The sequence below is a fragment of the Pagrus pagrus genome, assembly GCF_965226575.1.
Source record: "Pagrus pagrus genome assembly, chromosome: 21".
NCBI lineage: Eukaryota > Metazoa > Chordata > Actinopteri > Spariformes > Sparidae > Pagrus > Pagrus pagrus.
Genome location: NC_140208.1, coordinates 2,419,069 through 2,436,858, shown reverse-complemented (window position 1 = coordinate 2,436,858; position 17,790 = coordinate 2,419,069). Strand labels below are relative to the sequence as shown.

General features: G+C 44.9%; 3 protein-coding genes across 6 annotated transcripts; 2 read left to right on the top strand and 1 right to left on the bottom strand.

Moving 5' to 3' along the window:
• The first annotated feature begins 83 nt into the window (after positions 1 to 83).
• On the top strand, positions 84 to 5,347 carry LOC311250977 (uncharacterized protein). Its single transcript, XM_084343199.1, has 5 exons — positions 84 to 527; positions 1,220 to 2,569; positions 2,998 to 3,108; positions 3,683 to 3,799; positions 3,890 to 5,347. The coding sequence occupies exons 1-5, from the start codon at positions 518 to 520 to the stop codon at positions 3,916 to 3,918; spliced, it is 1,617 nt and encodes a 538-aa protein (XP_084199325.1). The 5' UTR covers positions 84 to 517; the 3' UTR covers positions 3,919 to 5,347.
• bicral (BICRA like chromatin remodeling complex associated protein) lies at positions 5,282 to 14,782 on the bottom strand. 4 transcript variants are annotated; one of them, XM_084343198.1, is made up of 13 exons: positions 14,634 to 14,782; positions 12,380 to 12,448; positions 12,155 to 12,200; positions 11,538 to 11,586; positions 11,356 to 11,421; positions 9,675 to 10,937; positions 9,548 to 9,596; positions 9,406 to 9,446; positions 9,233 to 9,282; positions 8,956 to 9,101; positions 8,748 to 8,842; positions 8,557 to 8,659; positions 5,282 to 8,313 (listed from the first exon to the last, which is right to left on the bottom strand). In XM_084343198.1, exons 3-13 carry the CDS (start codon positions 12,193 to 12,195, stop codon positions 7,811 to 7,813), a joined length of 2,406 nt encoding a protein of 801 aa, XP_084199324.1. In that variant the 5' UTR covers positions 12,196 to 12,200; positions 12,380 to 12,448; positions 14,634 to 14,782; the 3' UTR covers positions 5,282 to 7,810. The 4 variants fall into 4 exon arrangements, with proteins under 4 accessions (XP_084199324.1, XP_084199321.1, XP_084199323.1 ...); XM_084343195.1 differs by having other exon boundaries at positions 12,380 to 12,433; XM_084343197.1 differs by lacking the exon at positions 14,634 to 14,782 and adding an exon at positions 13,121 to 14,584.
• On the top strand, positions 12,383 to 17,379 carry tbcc (tubulin folding cofactor C). The gene is made up of 2 exons (XM_084343200.1): positions 12,383 to 12,956; positions 15,954 to 17,379. Exon 2 carries the CDS (start codon positions 16,092 to 16,094, stop codon positions 17,103 to 17,105), a length of 1,014 nt encoding a protein of 337 aa, XP_084199326.1. The 5' UTR covers positions 12,383 to 12,956; positions 15,954 to 16,091; the 3' UTR covers positions 17,106 to 17,379.
• The last annotated feature ends 411 nt before the right edge of the window (positions 17,380 to 17,790 follow it).

Below are 17,790 nucleotides of genomic sequence, written 5' to 3'. Positions count from 1 at the left end.
TGCCAGAATACATCCACAAAATGTAGCGGTTTGTTCGGGGATCCACGCGAAGGCGGAAGAGGGCAGGAGTGAATCATCTCAATTTACAACGAACAGGAAGTGGACGCACCACGCCCACTGAGCAGATCGGTACATGAACGGTTAATAACCGTTATTATTGTTAACTGTACCAGACAGTTACATTATAACCCGTTAATTAGCCATCGAGTTTTAAAATCTGCCGCTTAATTAAACGGCGATAATTCAGCTAGCTAAAGCTAAAGCTAACTCTGGGATGATTTAAATCATTTACACTCAGGCTCCTGAGGCGCCACCCAAAGGGTCCTTCCCCGCACAGCAACAGTTACAGCAACACTTCTGACCCTGAATGTAAAAACGTGTGTAACACAAAGTGTTTTAAAGTTTAATGTTTGAACTGAAGTCGCGTCGCGTTGTTGTCGCTGCGTCTGTCAGGCTCCTCTTCTGACTTTGGGACCATGCTTCACCCTGATTGGCTGTTATTACACGCGCGTGCAAAATGAGCTCAGGTAAGTGAAATCACAATATTGTTCATCACGTAAACATCACGTGACCTAAATACAGTCAGTATTATATGTCTGTATTATTATTTAATTGTGACTTAATGCACTGATGAAGGGTTAAATGCAAACAGGCTCCTGCAGGAGATGGGCATCCTGTAAAAAGTAATATATAGTGATGTTTCCTTTAAATCTGCTATATTTAGTGTTTTACAGTATCATATGTTAAGAAGTATTTAGAGCTGAAAACAGTTATATAATAGTAGTAATCAACAGAAAATTAATCACCAACTGTTTTGATCATTTGGGTTATTAGAGCAAACATTTCAAATATTGTCTGGTTTGATGCTTTTATTTGTCACATCCTTTCTCGCAATACCACTCTGAGCTCCCAGTCCGGATCGCTAGCTGCATGGCTAACTGAGCTAACTAGCTAACGTTATTAGTAGCTACTCTATCGATGTGCTCTTTAATTTAATTAATTAATCGCTGCAGCTCTACAGTTTAAAATGTCGTTCAGACAATACAGTCAATTTGAAATTAGGCTCTTGGAAATTACAGCAGCCTTTTTTCACTATTTTATAACATGTGATGGAAGGAAATGATCTGCAGATTAACCGATAGTGTAAATAAATGGAAACTGCATCCCTGTAGATTGTTTTAACCGCACATGAGCGCTGCTGTCACTGTCTTCCCCACAGAGGTGTGCCCATTCTGCGGGAAAACCTACAAAAGGTTGAAGGCCCACCTGCCACATTGCAAGGCAGCAGCGAGCTCCAAGACACCTCCAACCAAACATGACGTCACGGTAAATCAGACGTCGTCATCACGGCTGGTCACAGCCTCGACCGAGCCGACAGCAGAGGAGACGCTGTCCACGCAGAGGCTGTCAGTGGCTGCAAAGAAGAGTAAAAAGATGTCTGCGGTGTCATCGTCACCAGAAACACCCTCACAGAGTGCAGATACATCATCTTCATCGTCCCTGAGTTCTGAATCACTTCCACCATCAACTAAGAAGAAGAAACAGAAGCTGTCCAAACAAATCAAGACAGCCAGCATCCCCCCCGTCCCCACCCAGTCACATTCACCGTCTCTACCGGCCACCATCTCTAAGCCCAAAAAGCAGAGTCTCCGTGCTTTGATAGAAGCTGCAAAGTCCAAACAGGTTTCTGCTACAGAGGATCTGCCCTCGGGTTCAGCTCCCTTTGTAGCAGATCCTCAAACAGAGACCAAAACTAATCCCGACGCAGACTCGGTAAAAGACAACGCCCATCCTGCCTTTTTGTCCTCAGACACCAAACCAAACAAAAGTGCCTCTAAAATTAAAGCGACAAAGATGAAGAAAGTGGCACAAACCCGTTCCACGACCAAAGACACCTCGAGCTCTCTGGACTCTGGAGAAAATCAAAGTAGCGCAAAACCTCGTGGAAGAAACGACTTCTTGGACGACAACAAGGAAGAATTTGATGATTTATCTGTGAATAAGGTGTTCTTGAAATCAGGAAGTGCTCACCAGGCCAGGATTACCCTCCAGGATGTTAAAGCCACGTTAGGCCGAGCTCACAGCAGCCGACGGTCCAGCATCTTGAACCAGATTAGAACTACTGATGATCCCAGACCTGGTACTGGTCTCAGGCCTCAGTCTCAAGATGTTGATAGCTGCTTGGTTACAACTAAATCTCCGTCCAGCAGCAGCACACAACATTCTGAGCTGCAATCAGTTAAGCCCAAACAAACATCTTTAATCTCTCTGCGACATGATGGTTCCCCTCAGTCTGAGCTTCCCTCCCCTACAAGTCCCCACCTGTTGTCTCAGGTGAGCCAAGCAAAGTTTCCTCCACTAACAGTCAGCATGACCGAGGGGCTGAAGGTGGTGGGACTCCCCACAACATCACCACCACTCAGCCAGTTTTCCAGCCCCCACCTTTTCCCTCTGACACCACAAACTTCACTGCCGAGGGTGGAGACTCTGAGAGCCGATGATGGGTTGATGAGGGAGAAGTCACAGCTCCGGATCAGGAACCAAAACGCTGCCGATCGTGGATCTAAAGGTCAGTATTTGCCAGTAAAAAGACGGGCAGGGTGTCGCACTTCTGAACTTTGATTGATACAGACGAGGGTTGCAGCGATAAGCGAGTTTCGAGGTGAACTGTGGTGTGAAAACTGATGTATGTTGCTGATAACTCGCCCGTAAGTCTGAGCTACATGAGTCAGGAGCTAAATCAGAGACAGTATGAGAAAACTGACTAAAGCATGTAAACCTGTTCTAGCAGTTACACAAGATACAATGATGAACCTGAAAATGAGCAGAATGTCTCCTTAAAAATTAAAAAGGGTTTCAAAGAAAAACATGTTTTTAATCTTCAGACTGAGTTACTGAGAGCTGGTGTCATATCAGCTCTAGTACAGAAAATTACAGTGAAATTAAAGAGGAAAGTGTTTGTGATTAGCACTGATTCTCTCATGAATTAACTTACAGGTGTTCTGACACAGCGGAGTCTCGGACAGGTGAGGCTGAGGGAGCTACCTGAGTGGCTGGCCTGCAAAACTCCCAGCCATCCGAGAGACGTGGTGCAGATGGTGCAAAGAGGTGAATATCACACACAAATACAGATGTACAGAATGTATCACTCATAAAACACTCCACTAGAAGACTCCACTCTGGTACCTGTCTGTTAAATATGAAGTTACAACCAGCAACCGATTAGCTTAGCTTAGCTTAGCGTAAAGACCAGAAACAGGGGAAACACCTGTCAGCACCTGTAAAGCTCACACACATATACACGTTATATCTTATTTCTTTAACAAGTGCAACAACTAACTGTACAAATTACAAGTTGTCATGTTGGTGACGGCAAAATCCGGCTAATCCCTCGAGGAAATCACAGCCACGTAAAACTACAACAAGTCTGTTTTACATTTATCTTTTAATAAACTACATACAACACGTTAATAACTGAGCATTGAACGTCTCAGTAGGTGTTTTGCTACCTCAGGGCAGAGCTATGCTAGCTGTTTTACCTATTTCTAGGCTTTGTGCTAAGCTACGCTAAGCTAACCAACAGTGATATCAATCTTCTCTCAGCAAGAAAATGAGTAACTTCACGGCTGAAAAGTCAAACTATGATTTTAATAATGTCGCTGCTCTCCTGTGCCCCCCTCAGGCTGGCAGTGGTATTACAGGAGGTACATCGACGTGAAGAGAGGCGGTGTAGGCGGTCTGGGCATGTTGTTAGCAGGATACTGCGTGCTCAGCTACACCTGGAGTTACCCTCACATCAGTAAGTGTGTGGATTACTCACAGTGTTGATTCATGTCGAGCCGAGTAGATCTGGAGATAACGAGCACGTCGATGCTTTTTGTTTCTGCAGAGTGTGACCGCTGGAGGAAGCACCACTGAGGCACAGAAGATGGCTGAACTGCTTCTTCTGCAGAGCAAGGAGTCACAACTTGTTGGCATCTTTTCTATTAATAATATTAAATTAGCATTAAGACTAGAAACAGGGGGAGATCGGTAGCCTGGCTCTGTTAAATGGTAACAAACTCCACCTACCACAACCTTTTATTTAGAGTATTTAACGTACTTGTAACTTGTTTGTTCAGTCCAAACAGAAACTGCGGTGAAGAAGTGTCGATATGATTTTTCACTTCACTTCCTGGAGGCTGCTTGTTGCCTGGCAACTGCTTAGAGCCAAGAAATACAGGAGAAGCTCACATATAGTTTGTCTTTTCTTATGACGTTATTTCAGAGTTTATGCATCTTATTCATCTAAAAATTCATATTTGATGCTTTCATATAATAACAACTCTTCCACTAACGACCTTTTTTAGATGCTTGACTTGCCACCTTACCAAAAACTATGAGTCAAGTGGTGAAATGTCTCTTGTTTAGAGACTTCTGATGTGCGGCTAGGAAGATTTTATTTTTACCATTTGTCAGAGCCAGGCTAGCTGTTTCCCCCTGGTTCCAGTCATTATGCTAAGCTAAAGCTAACCAGATGCTGGCCGTCGCTTCATATTTACATTTACATGAAACTGACAAAGCAAATTTTCCAGAACTATTCCTGCACACCTGCACAGAGCGTCTCAGGTGAACTCCTCTGGACACTGTGACTCCTATCAAATACGTTATTTTACTTCAGATTATTTATATACTTATCTATGTTTATCTTATTTAGTTTGCTGTGTGTCTGATTTTAGTTTTAGAGGAACTGCTTGTAATTCCTCTTGCTGTGATTTTTTTGTGTTCATCATGTGCGTCCCACAGGCTCCACCAGGTGTCATTGTTGTGCCGTGTTACTGAACCCACGGAGGCTCAAATGTTTGCTATGCAGAGTTTTCTTTGCTCCTTTGTGCAGAGGCATTGGTGCTGAGGTCCGTGAGAGGATTAAAGGGAACCAACAGATTTTTTTAACTCGATAAAATCTTACTCTGGCGGCCCAGATGTACAGGAACATGAAATTCAAAATGTCCCGACACCAGTATCCGTGAAGAGATCTTATCTGTGTAGCAGAGGGTTACAAATCTGTTTTTCTTTCTCGAATGCTTCCCCCCCGTCACATGATGTTATTATGCATGCTGAGCTCGTCAGTGCCAGTGTGTGAACACTCACAGAATAGTAATGGAGGGACACTGAAGGAGGCTCTGAGCCGGACCGGACCAGTTTGTTATTGTATTCAAAATGAATTTATTGTTGACTCTCCTCGCTGCTGTAGTGAACACACATTAGCTACAAATGAAGAAATGACAGTATTTTTGTAACGTTTGTTTTTTTTTTTCCTGACGTCGCTTCTCAGCCAACACAATAAAAAATAATTTCCATTTTCTCACTTTTTTTGTGTGTTTTACATTCTTCTTTTTTTTCTCCATACAAAAATTATAAATATTTTGTGTTTCACTTTTCATTTTTATACAAAACGACAAACTATACAAATCAAGTGAGACAAAATAACAGTGAAAATGGAGGCAGAAAAAAAAACAACACATCTCTGCACTTAAACAGGGGAGAAAAAAGCACAGTATGTTCCTACCAGGCCCTCAGACACTGATATGCATCAAGATAACAATGTTTCACCAAAACACCGGACACGTCCCTACTTTGTGCGAGTCTAAAAACTTGGATTAAGTGCTATAGAGGCACAAAGTCTTGCAGCAACCGCTAACAAATCTCACGTGGACCGTACATGTCACGAGAGATTTGTGTTCAAAGCAGAAAGTTTTCTCAGTGTGCATTGGTAGATATAAGAGGTCTATAGGCAGAGATACAGGCGGGCTGCGATGGCCACTGGCACTCAAACACAAAACCCACATAGAAGGCCTTCGGTCTGCTCCAGTAGCCTGTTGGCAAGCATATTTCACAGACACGTTTACAGGAGGGAGGGCGACGCTATCCAGAATCAACCCCAAGAGCGTTTAACACGATGAGCTTTGGTCCTGTTGTTGGGTTTGGCAGAAGTCAGTCTTTCATGCTTAGTGCAGATTTTAAAATAAAAAGGTAAAAACAAAAATACAAAGCCAAAATTCAGGATTTTACAGAGGAAGATAAGGACCACTGAGCATTTAATTCAGGGATTCAGACTTTAATCTCAGTATTCTGGGTAAAAATGAACAGAAGTCTGACTTTTCTCTCAGAGTTCAAGTCAGAGAAAAAAGTCAGAAGAAAAATCTGGAACAATATTCAGACTTTTTTCCTTTTCTTCTGACTTTAATCTCAGAATCCTGAGAGAAAAGTCAGCGTGGCCGTCATCCTCTTCGGTAGGATTGAACTAACTCTTCGCTCTAAAAACGAAGTGAAAACAAAAGTAAAACACGGTGGGAGCTCGGGTCCGCTTCAGAGGAAAACACTACAGCTTTGAGATCTGACAGTGATTCTGGATAAGACCGCTCTCTCTCCTGTTATGAATTTTGGTTGCGCTGCTGAAAGAGGAAATGTTTGAAAGGAAACACTGGAGAGGGAGGGAAACATCGTGGGGGGGGGACAATGAGCGAACAATGGGAATAAAGTCAAGAGTGTGGCAATCAAACAACCAAACTACATGAAACAGTCAAACACCAGTGTGTGTGTGTGTGTGTGTCCAGACTAACACACACACACACACACACACACTAGACAGACGTGAAGGTAGTAAAGCATAGATAGATATGATCAATATATCATTATACTGTATGCAGAAGGCAGACAAATATACATACAATCAATGCTCGGGGGAACACGTCACAACAAACAAAAAAAACAGTTGTCTTTTTTTTTAAAATGTCATTTCTAAAAATGAGGAAATAAAAATCTAAAATAAAAAAACATATTGTAACATATCCTCCTCAATCTGAGGACTCAGCTCCCCGGACACAAACACACCGCGAAATGATAAAAAGTGGTTGAGAATTGTCCTTGTGTCTGCGTCTGTGTCGGGGCTCGCATACCTTTAAGGTACAAACAAAACAAATGCCAAAGAAAATGTGATTCAAGCACAGTAAGAGTACAGTAACACTACTATATGTGAATAATGTGACTAGCTCGACTGGTTTTCTAGTGTGATTAAGAGGTTTTCCTTGTTGCAGGCAGCTGAAAGCAGGCGGGTAGATTTTGGTTCAGTTCCAAATGTTCACATTCTGTTTAGCCTAGCGTACGCTGTAAATCAACAAGAGCCTCATACTCATATCGTTCCTGAAATAAGCAACAGTACGTTTAGTGCAATTTGTGTCTCTAAAGGAAAATCTACCCCTCTGAACCATAAACCTACCGAACACATTGTACCTAAGCATGTGTGGAACTGGGTGCGTGGATGTTTTCTTCATGTAAACACTTCAAAATAAAAACCTAGAATTTAGGCACAAAGTCCCTCCTCTTCATCCCTGTTTTCAGCATAGGTAGTGGGGGAAATAAACTGGCACAAAATATTAAATGACGTGTGTGTATGAGTGTGTGAAGAGAGGGACACTCTTATCTTCAAGCTACTTTAAGATAAGGTTCAAATAAACAAAACGCTTCCGTCTGCGAGTCCGTTGCATTGCACACATTCCCGGATCTTTATAGGTGATTTTTAAGTGCCTGCGTCTACCGGGCACCTCGGCGGAGTCGCCGACTCCTACGTCATGCCTCAAAAAAACAAAAACATAAAGAACAAATTATATGCTACATGGCCGGAGATGGTATCACAAAAGAGAACAGACCTGGAAGAAGAGTTGACCTTTCTTCACACAGGGTTACAACAAGGAGACGGACAGAACAAAACATACCCACACACACAAACAAGTTCGAAACTGAACATCAGGGATGATTTGGAGCATCAGTCTTAACATTCCAAGATGCTGTTGACTGCAGCCTCGAGAGCGGAGTCTGTGTCGGGGTGAGGGGGTGATGTGAGCTGCGGGGGGAACTGGGGCTGGGTCAGGTGGGGAGACACCTGGTAGTGCGTCTGTCCGCCCGGTGTTGCTGCGAAAGGTGAGCGGTTACCTTGGGGGTGACTGCTGCTGTTGTTGTTGTTGTTGCTGGTGCTGCTGGGCCCCAAGTGTTGCTGCGATCTCTTCAGTTCCAGGACGCTCTTGTTGTCTAAGTGTGGAGGGTGGAGTTTATCTACCGCACCTGTACCTGTACCTGTACCTGCACCTGCACCTGTGCCTGCAGCCCCGCCCCCTCCCGGGTCTCCATACCCGGGTTGGGAGTCTGTCCTGTACGGCGGCTCCGTAGAGCCTCTGTCTGACTGAGTCAAACTACAGCTGGACAACGACTGGGAGGGGACGGGTTCCTGGAAACGTTTGGATTTCATCCCACAACAGAAGTCTTCCAGGAAGGCGTCTGCAAAACAAAGAATAGAGGAAGAATTAACAGATATCAACATGAAACTTCCACAGTTGCTTGCTAGAATAAATGCCTAAATGTGTATTTTGAACATTTTCCTTCTCCTGGTCTGAAAGAAGACGTGTTATAGAAGCAAAATAGATGAAAATCTCCTTCACCAGTGCATGAAAAAAAACGTTCACCTGTTGTGTCTCAAAAATGCTTTGCTCCTAATGTCTTTACTCTTCTTTTTGTTTTTACCTGGATCCACGAGTACCATGCGTTTGTCTTGTGTCAGGTTGCTGCGCTCCTCTTGGTTGAAGGTCCTATCGATCATCACCATCTCTGATGACGGACTGGAACGCTGCAGGAAAGGGAGAGGCAACCTGTTCAGCCTGTGCTTGTCACAACATGAAAAACATACAACCAGTTGCTCATGCGTGTTTTCTTACCTCGGCCTCCACCATCAGTAGCCGTCTGTACTTGTTGACCATGGACTGGGTCCTCATTAGCACCTGAGTTGCAACTGCCTCAAATTCTTCATCCACTGCAGACAAACCCACAGATAAAGATGCTTAACTTTCACAAATACAGGCATAAACAGGCTGAAAAATGAGGATGCAGTTTCTCAGATTTAGGGTAATAAATTCAAGGCCGTACCCTGTGAGAACTCATCCTGGCTGGGTGGAGCTCCCTGAAACACGTGGTAAGGGAGGAGTCTTTGCAGCGAATCCTCGATTGAAGTGAATCGACGCCGATCTAGGGTCTGAACTCCAGCATGATCCTTCCTCAACTGTTGTAAAATCCTACAGAGATGACGGGGGGAAAAAAACACAAGCTCCTTTAATGGCTGAATGCAAACATAAGACAACATAAAACCTGACAAATGAAAGAAGAGAGAAGATCTAAATAATACCAGGTGGGTCAAAAAACTCACATTCCTCCTCTTGTAAGTGGTGGAAGGGCAGGTCTCTTCTGAGCACTGACCTATAGAAAGACAGTTTAAATATCAAAGTTGTCATAATACCACCCACATTGTCTCTATCAGTATAATTCACCTTAAAATAAAGACCGACATGAGTGCAAAACCAATGAGAACGAGAGATATACCTGAGAGTTTAGCGTTGAATCTTGATTCATGGTTGTCATGGCTGAGAGAGATCGTACAAACAACAAAGCAACCTCATTAGGTCAAAGTGCAGAAGATTACATTTCAATATGTACTTGACAAAAATCAATCGGCCTTCGTTACCATGAATGCTGCCGAGCTGCGCCTGTTTGAGAGCAGGTGATGAAGAGTTCTGAAAAATAAGTGATCTCAGTCAGACGCCAGTTTTCAGGAAATAATAAAATTAAAGTGAATGTAATAAACGTTCTACCTGTCTGAAGTCTTGTTCCTGTGTCACAGTACCAGGTACAGGCGACAGAGAAGTGCAATTCTGAGACTGAGTCACTAGAAGGCGCTGAACAGGGCTCGCCGTCACCTGCCCTTGACTGCTGATCCCCGCCGTCGCCGGGCCGACCAGAGTCAGCCGCCCAGGAGCGCACGATGTCTGCACAGCGGCGGAGCTCGCGCAGGAAACTCCTGTCCATGTTTGAGTCACTCCAACCTGACCCCCACCGACTACTCCCTGATTCAAAATTAGCTGGCCTCCTGTTGGTGCAGCGAAGTTCTGCCCCGCAACAATCTGCACCGCATTCTGACCGGTGAGTAGGGCGTTTGCGTTTGGGTCGGCGGGGCCGTTGTGGATGGTGTTGGCCGGAGTGAGCGCCAAAGAGCCGGGCAGCAAGAACTGTCCAGGTGGTATGTTTGTTTGGGCCTGCTGCTGCTCCAGGGGCGGCTGCACGACTATGGAGCCGTTGGCTGTGTACTGTCCGGGAGCAGCAGTGTTAGCGTTAACTACGTTAGCCATGGTGGCGGGAGTGGGCTGGAGACCCAGGCTGTAGACAGTCTGAGCCCCAGCTTGAAGGGGTTTAGGCTGGATAGGTCTGACAAGAGTCTGGGTCCCTCCCGGGCCTCTCTGGATGATGATGTTTTGAACGGGGATGTTTTTGAAAGGTAAACCCACTTGGCCTACCTGCCCTTGTGTCGGGGCAAACACCTGCCCCCCTGCTGGGGGCCCTGCTGCAGATACAGGCGCCCCCTGCCTCAGCACAATCTGAGGAGACCTCTCCAAGCTGCTCAGAGTCATCACACCACCACCCGTCCCAAACGAGCCCAACACCTGGATGTGCTGGGCGGATCCGTTTGGCAGCTGGGACACCCCTTGAAGGAACTGGCCCGCAGGGAACGCAGCTGTCGCCGTGGTTACCATGCCCACTCCCCCTCCATAACCCCCAGAGACCAGCTGGGACTGGAAGGGGACAGGAGCCTGCACTAGAGTGGGAGCCGGCTGGGAGTCCAGTAAGGCCTCCTGAGCCAGCGTCTGCTCCGTGATATCGGCCTCCATGAGGGACTTCTGGAGGATGTCGAAGGGCTGGTCCTCTCCCCCGAGATCCACCCCTCCGGGGGACGTCTCCGGCCCCAGTTCATCCTCGATAAATGAAAGGCTGCTGGAGAGCTGGAGGCCTGCCCCTGCCGAGTCCTCGCCGAATTCACCCATTGAAGAAGAGCCATCCTTGAGGCCAGTGTTGGAGCCAGTCTGAATGAAGCGTTTAGAAGAAATGAGCAGAAAGCGGAAAACTATTTGCATGTGAACTGCATGTAAGACAGCATTCCTCGAGCTCTGTGTCATACGTCTGTAAAACTTTAGAAAACCAGAGAGTTTTTATCATTTTTAACATTTTCGTCTCATAAAAAAACAACATCCACGGTGTAATACAAGTCTCCAGAAGCCTCAAGATCAAAACTTGATTTGAAAAGACATTATTTACACCCTTTGGGCTTCCAGAGACGAGCTGGTTGGAGCACTTTTATGCTTTTTCGGTTTGTTTTTTCTGTTTTAAAATAAGTCCCCAGCAACTTCAGTTGTTTAGGAGAATGCTGCAACGCCATTTTGCTGTGAAGCTCCAGAAATACTCTCTGTTAATGTTTTGTTAAATATAATCAGTTACACTCACCGTGTCACTTGCGAAGAAGGAGCCATCTGACCCATAAGCTGCATTTGTTACATCGTCCTCCTCAATCTGCAGAAACAAAACACACGAGAGTTAAAAGGAGACTGAGCGGTTTGTTTGTGCATCAAAGTGAAGTAATGACTGAGACAGACTTTGTGAGGAATGACTGTGAACGCATCACTCACAGACTTGCTGTTGCTGCCGTGGAGATAATCATTCAGTGCATCCACATCTCTGAAAACGGGGCAGAGAAAAGATTGTTAGGCACCTCGAACAAACCTAAAACACATCGTGTGTCTTTCACTTGTGTGTGGTGTGAAAATAGTGTTAACACATGCTTAAAAATAGATCCCCATTAGGTTATTAACTTCCTTTATTCAACAAAAGAGGAAAAAACTGAGTTTGCAGATACTTTAATGTCAAAGAGGAGCCTTAGTCAGATGTAAACATGTGTGGCTCCAGACTAACGTTTAGTACTTGTTGCACTGGTGCGCCTAACTTTATCATTTAGGTTCACCAGCACATCATTTTTAATACGTCCTGTAAATGATTGTAAACAGAAATAAAAGTTTTCTTCCTTTAAATCAGGGCACACACAACAAGAAATCAAAATAACCTTATAGTACTGCTCAGTTTCAGGCGCACTAGTGCTGCCAATGAAAATACTTAGTGGCACTTTGGCCCATGTGCTACGCCACACCCCGGTGCCCTGTGTGGCCACACTGTGAACTGCCAAACATCTACTTATAAAGTGACTATATGTGTATAATGTAAATGCCATGTTTCATAGAGCGCTTTTTACCCTAAAATATCCAGAAGATGGCGATCGTCCTCATCATCCATGACACCTGAAATTACGGAGGGGGGGGGTAGAAATGTAATATTTGCATGGGACCAATGGCTGATATGGCAATGAAACCTCAACTGATGACTTGTGTTTGTGTCTTTTACTCTGAGGTAGCAGTGTTTAAACTGTAAGAGCTCAGCATCTGCATCAGTATGTTAGTGGTAAGGACTGCTCACTCACAGATTTCCTGCAGGAAGCATGGATTCAGTCATTTAACACCCTTTGTTTCCTGGGCTGCAGGGTGAGAAACTGCATTTAGTAAGATAACACAGTTACAAGTGTGAGAAACAAGCTGTGGGAGTGTTGGAGACAAAAAAAAAAAAGAGATAGGTGTGTGAAATTAAAGGGGGGGACAGATATGTTACTCAGTGCTGTGGGAGGTCTGTATGTAGGCAAAACAGGATGGCCTTCCTCCCCACCTACAGATGTTTACTCCCACCCATCACCCTCCTCTGCTGTCCCACATTGGTTGTCTTTCCAGTCTGCACAAAGTGTAAAGGGGCATTTGAGTGTAAATAACTCCACCCTTCTCCATTTATACCATGAATAGTTGTTTGACATGCAACATATAAAGACGTGTTGGCTTTATGTTGTGTCAGCCAGCACTAATGCGCAGCCATCCCGGTGCACACACATAAGAAAAGGGGACCAAAAACGAGCCCATGAGTGGAGTAATGGGTTGTTAAGTGTTTGGATGTGAAGATGTTTTATCCAGTTTTTGATGTGATAGTTGTACTGAAGCAATGTGGAGCACATGGTAAGATAATGAAAATGCATTTAGGCACTCAGTCAACATTTTGAAGAAGTGGTCTGTAGGTGATCAGAGGTGTTTTGTGAGGTGTTGAAGGAGTGGAGACGTGTAGTCTGTGTCCCTGAGACCGAACGACGGTTTCAACTGCAATGCAACAAAATGGCTGTTACCATGACACAGGCTGTCTTCACCGCGAGCCGCGCTCAGCCTCCATCTTTGGTCGAGGGGGGAAACAAAGAGCGGCGGTTTGCGGACACATTACGGTGTTTGAGCCGGCTGCACGGTGACTTTTAAGACACTGAGAAACCTGCTAAAGCGAGTTATAATCACAGAATGTCGATTTATTTGTGTAATATCCACACCGACGACATTTTCTCAACAACGTGTGAGAGGCTGCTTACAGCCCGAGAGGCTCCTTTGTCCTTCAGCTTAGCGAGAATGAGAAGGAAGCAATGAGGAGAGAAAAGACGGAAACCGAAAGATTAACAGACATTTTATTTAACAAGAAGCTCCAACTGTGGACGGATTGTTTGGGAATAAATCTGCCTCCACTCGTTTCTCTCTATAATCCAACACAGTCATTAAAAACCACCTAAAAACAAACCGTCTGTAGTTTAGCATTCAACAAAAACAACCAGCGTTAGCTACATTTGAAAAAGGAGGTAAAACAGCGGTTATGTCGACAAAACGAGCTTTTTAATGGCCCCAAAGCGCCGAGTTTGCAGCCGTATTGTCGGTTTTGATCAGGGTTTTCATAATAAAGCAGTCTAATCCAAAAAGTTTGAACATTTTCCGTCATTTAGGGCTCAAATTCAGCCTCCGAAATGCGCCCGGGCGTGCATGTTTTTCGACGCAGCCCTCAAGCTAGTCCCCCGCTGCCGGCGCGGCGCGGCGTCGGTTTGGTAAACCGGCTAACGCACAGCTCCGCAAGTTTTATTTCCAAAAATAGACTGAATCGACAGAATGATAATCGCATTCAAGCAGCACAAAAACGCCCGTCGCCGTCGTCCAGCCCGTAGCTGGTCGTCGCTGACGTGATCTTTTCTGCCTCTGCTGGGGAGGCTTTCATTTGTCCTCCATGCGGCTCCGCTGCCAGCATGAAAAACGTCACATTTGTTCTCGATATGTCGACCCGACGCGTTTCAACCGGGGCACCGTGAAGAAGCAGCCCGTCTCCTGGGCGGGCGGCTCTCCGGACCGGACGCTCCGCAGCATTTTTATTTTATTTTTCAACGATTAAAAAAAAAACAAAAAAAAAAAAAAAACACCGGCCTGTTGTCGGGTTAGCTAGCCGCGGCGGCGACGACGCCTGTTTGGGGAACGTCGGCGGGAATTCGTCGAAAAAGCTCCGGGACGAAACCGCGTCGAGCCGCACATATTAATCCCGATTAGCAAAACATAAAGACGAGTCAAAGAGGCGAACCCTTTACTCCCGTCTCACTCCTCTTGAAACCCAATATCTCCATTTGGCAACTTTTAATTTGCTCCCCCCTCCTTCTCCTCCTCCTCCTTCTCCCTCTCCCACTCATATATTTTTCTCACTGTCCCTGTTCTGCCTCGGATAGATTTTTCTCTCCGCTCAAACTCTCTTCCCTCCCTGAAGGAAGGGAGGAAGGAGGCTGTGTGTGTTTTTTCCTTGAAATTTTTATCACAAAATTATAATACACTCAAAGGGAAACTCACCGTCATGAAAAAGCAGTGCCTTGTCAACGGGGTTTCCTCGCCATCACCGCACGGGTTGTTGGGGTAGTGCACAGAACGAGCGACCCAAATCACCAGTGCCCGGCGGCAGCACGCGACCGTCTGCGTTTCAACACACAACACACAAACAACGACGGGGCCATTAATAAACACACATTTTTATATGTATATCACACTGAGTTCAACTGTGACGGGATCTTTCACTGCCCGCATGAATTGCACATAAATGTTATTAGAGTTAATCATCGCCGACGGTAGAGGGCGGGCCTCTGTTGTGTCTGCCACACCTTGACGTAGCTCAGGTATATGACCATGTTACTGCTGCTCGAAGTTACACTCAGCCCGTATTTACTTTGTAATCTTCACATTTTAATGCTTAGATGATAAACAAAAACGTGGAAAACGTAAAAGAAACCAAAAAGTTTAAATAAGCACATGACACAAAATGGCAGCTTTGCACAAAATGTGTTATAAATAAGATTAAATCATGATTCGTGATTCGTAATTCAAATTTGAATGCTTATATGATAATCAAAAGTTTAATTTTATACTGTAGGCACTCATTTTGTTGTTGTGTGTCAAAGATTTAAATATTATTTCCCATCTCACTTTGTCTTTCTTCCTGTGATATGCCTCTACAGACTGTATAAAAGTATTATAAATATATATAGCCTACTGTAATGTATAAGAAGGGAGAATTTAACTTTCTTTTAAGATAAGGCTTGACAAGGTTATTTGGATGATGTAAATGTTAATTAGCTGTTTTATAGACAGGTTGAGATTTTTTTTTTATTATTTGATTTGATTTGATTTTTTTGCTATAAACATAGATACACATAACAAACGTGTCAGCATATACACAATATAAGGGGAAAAAGTACATGACACAAAATGGCGGTTTAACATAAAATGTGTAATAAATAAGATTAAATCATGATTACCACTTATGTATGACATACGGAAGAGGATTCGGGCCACATATGACATTTTTTTTGAGTTCTGACTTTAAAGTCAGAATTCTGACAAAATATTTTGAAAAAAATTTGATGGGTTGATTATTTTTCATGATTTTTGTACTGAAACATATTTTGTCAAAGCTTCAGGCCTTGTTGTTACTTATAAAGAGAATAATTAAATACAATCAACTCTTGGTTATATATTTTCTGCCACTAACAGTTAAAAAAAAAATTAGACAGCAATTACTCAATTTATTTTTGATGAAGTATTTAATTTGAGGGTTTAAAGGTGGGTTACTATTAATAAATATTAGGTTTTTATATGATTTTTGCTTGTAATTTACAGTCATTATCCAGACGACGTCCTGCAATGACGCCTCCCACAACACTAGGTGGCGGTATGCGCCTCTAAGTCTGGCTTACAAGAACCGCGAAGAAGAAAGTGTGACGCCATCACTTCCGCATACACTGACACTGCAACAACATGGACGTGGAGGCTGAAGTCAGCCGGGAGACCGGTGCCGCTAAAATACAAGAGCGACTTCAGAAGCGGCACCAGACGAGGATCGAGGACGCCGAGCGGAGGAAGGAAGCGAAAGAGAGCCAGTCTGTGGCGGAGGAGAAGGGCGAGTACTTCTGCAGCGCCTTCAACACGGAGCGGGCGTCCGTAGAGGAGCTGCTGTCCAGCTGCTCCGGAGCGGACCGGGCTGTGGTGACCCAAAGGCTGGAGGAGGCGACGGCCAAAACACTCCAGCTGCAAAAGTTTCTGAATGACAGCATGATGTTTCTAAAGCAGTACGACCTGAGACAAGCCCAGGCTGCTCTCCAGAAACTCCAGACCTCCATCACTGAGACCAGAGAGGAGGCTATGCCCAAGAAGAAGTTTGCCTTTCGGTCTCGCACTAAAGCAGCAGATAAAGTCTCTACACCAGACACACCCTCACCTGATGCGGAGACTGAGTCTGGTAACACCAAGGTGGATGGAGCTGCAGCTTCTGAGCAGACCTGCTTCTCCAACATGGAGAATGAGCGTCTGACAAAGACGGCAGAGGAGGTCCAGAAACGAGATGTCCTGTTGACTCACCTGACAAACTGCAAGGTTCGCCTGTTCGGATCCCCCAGCACGCTGCACCTGAAGCACATCGACAGCTGTGAGATCCTGTGCGGGCCCGTGTCCAGCTCAGTGTTCATCGATCAGTGCAGGAACAGCACCCTGGCCTTCCCCTGTCAGCAGCTGCGGACCCACAACACCACGGACACACAGGTGTACCTGCACGTCACCAGCCGAGCCATCATAGAGGACTGTCGCGGAGTGAGCTTCGCCCCATTCTCCTGGTCCTATCCCACCCTGGAGGAGGACTTCACCGTGTCTGGCTTGGACCAGGACCGAAACAACTGGAGCCAGGTGGACGACTTCAACTGGCTCGCTGCCGGGACACCTTCCCCTAACTGGACCGTCATTCCAGAGGAAGACAGGAAAACCAGTTGGGACCCCTAGAAATGAGACATTTAAAACCTGTGTTTGCCAAAATACACGTCAATGAAACAATCAGATGAGGTTCTCTCAGCCAGAGTACACAAATATAACTGTGTCCATGCTAGTTTTTCTTTTTAAGCACTGACAGTAAAGTTTGGTTGTACGTGACGCTGCTGTTGTCGGCTGATATCATCCACTCAATGTGTTGCACTGTTACATCTCTACAGAGCTGAGAAATGGGCTGTTTGTATGTTAAAGCACTAAGATATTTAACTAAAAATCCAGATATACACACGAGCAGTATCACAGCAGTTAACGAAGTATAATCTATAGGATTTGTATACACGGGCACAATATTGTCCATGGCACAGAACATTACGATCTTTCACCGACTCCAACCAAAGTGAATCTGACAGATGAGCATTCCCAAACTTAGAATATCTTTTCATAACCGTAACCAAAGTATTTGTGTCGCCTAAATCTCATCACAGACTGGATGCAAACCCTGAATCCTGGTGGACTGGACTTCAACACCTGCCATCCACCGACTCAGCTCCATAGGGAGGACATGTTTATGTGTCTCACATCATAGTAGATCAACACTGACATGTTTCAGCACAGTGCCTTCTCCACAGCGTTTACATGTGACTGTTTTGTCCTTAACTTGAGATGTGTTGCTCTGTTGTGTTTTTTGGAATAAGCTCAG

Excerpts from the sequence above, each read along its gene's own strand:
- LOC311250977 (XM_084343199.1), top strand. Across the intron at positions 2,570-2,997 it reads TGCCGATCGTGGATCTAAAG|GTGTTCTGACACAGCGGAGT; the intron begins GTCAGTATTTGC and ends ATTAACTTACAG. Across the intron at positions 3,109-3,682 it reads GGTGCAGATGGTGCAAAGAG|GCTGGCAGTGGTATTACAGG; the intron begins GTGAATATCACA and ends TGCCCCCCTCAG.
- bicral (XM_084343198.1), bottom strand. The coding sequence starts at position 12,195 with ATGGATGATGAGGACGATCGCCATCTTCTGGATATTTTAGG. Across the intron at positions 9,597-9,674 it reads AGGAACAAGACTTCAGACAG|AACTCTTCATCACCTGCTCT; the intron begins GTAGAACGTTTA and ends CTTATTTTTCAG. Across the intron at positions 9,102-9,232 it reads CCACTTACAAGAGGAGGAAT|GATTTTACAACAGTTGAGGA; the intron begins GTGAGTTTTTTG and ends TCATCTCTGTAG.
- tbcc (XM_084343200.1), top strand. The coding sequence starts at position 16,092 with ATGGACGTGGAGGCTGAAGTCAGCCGGGAGACCGGTGCCGCTAAAATA.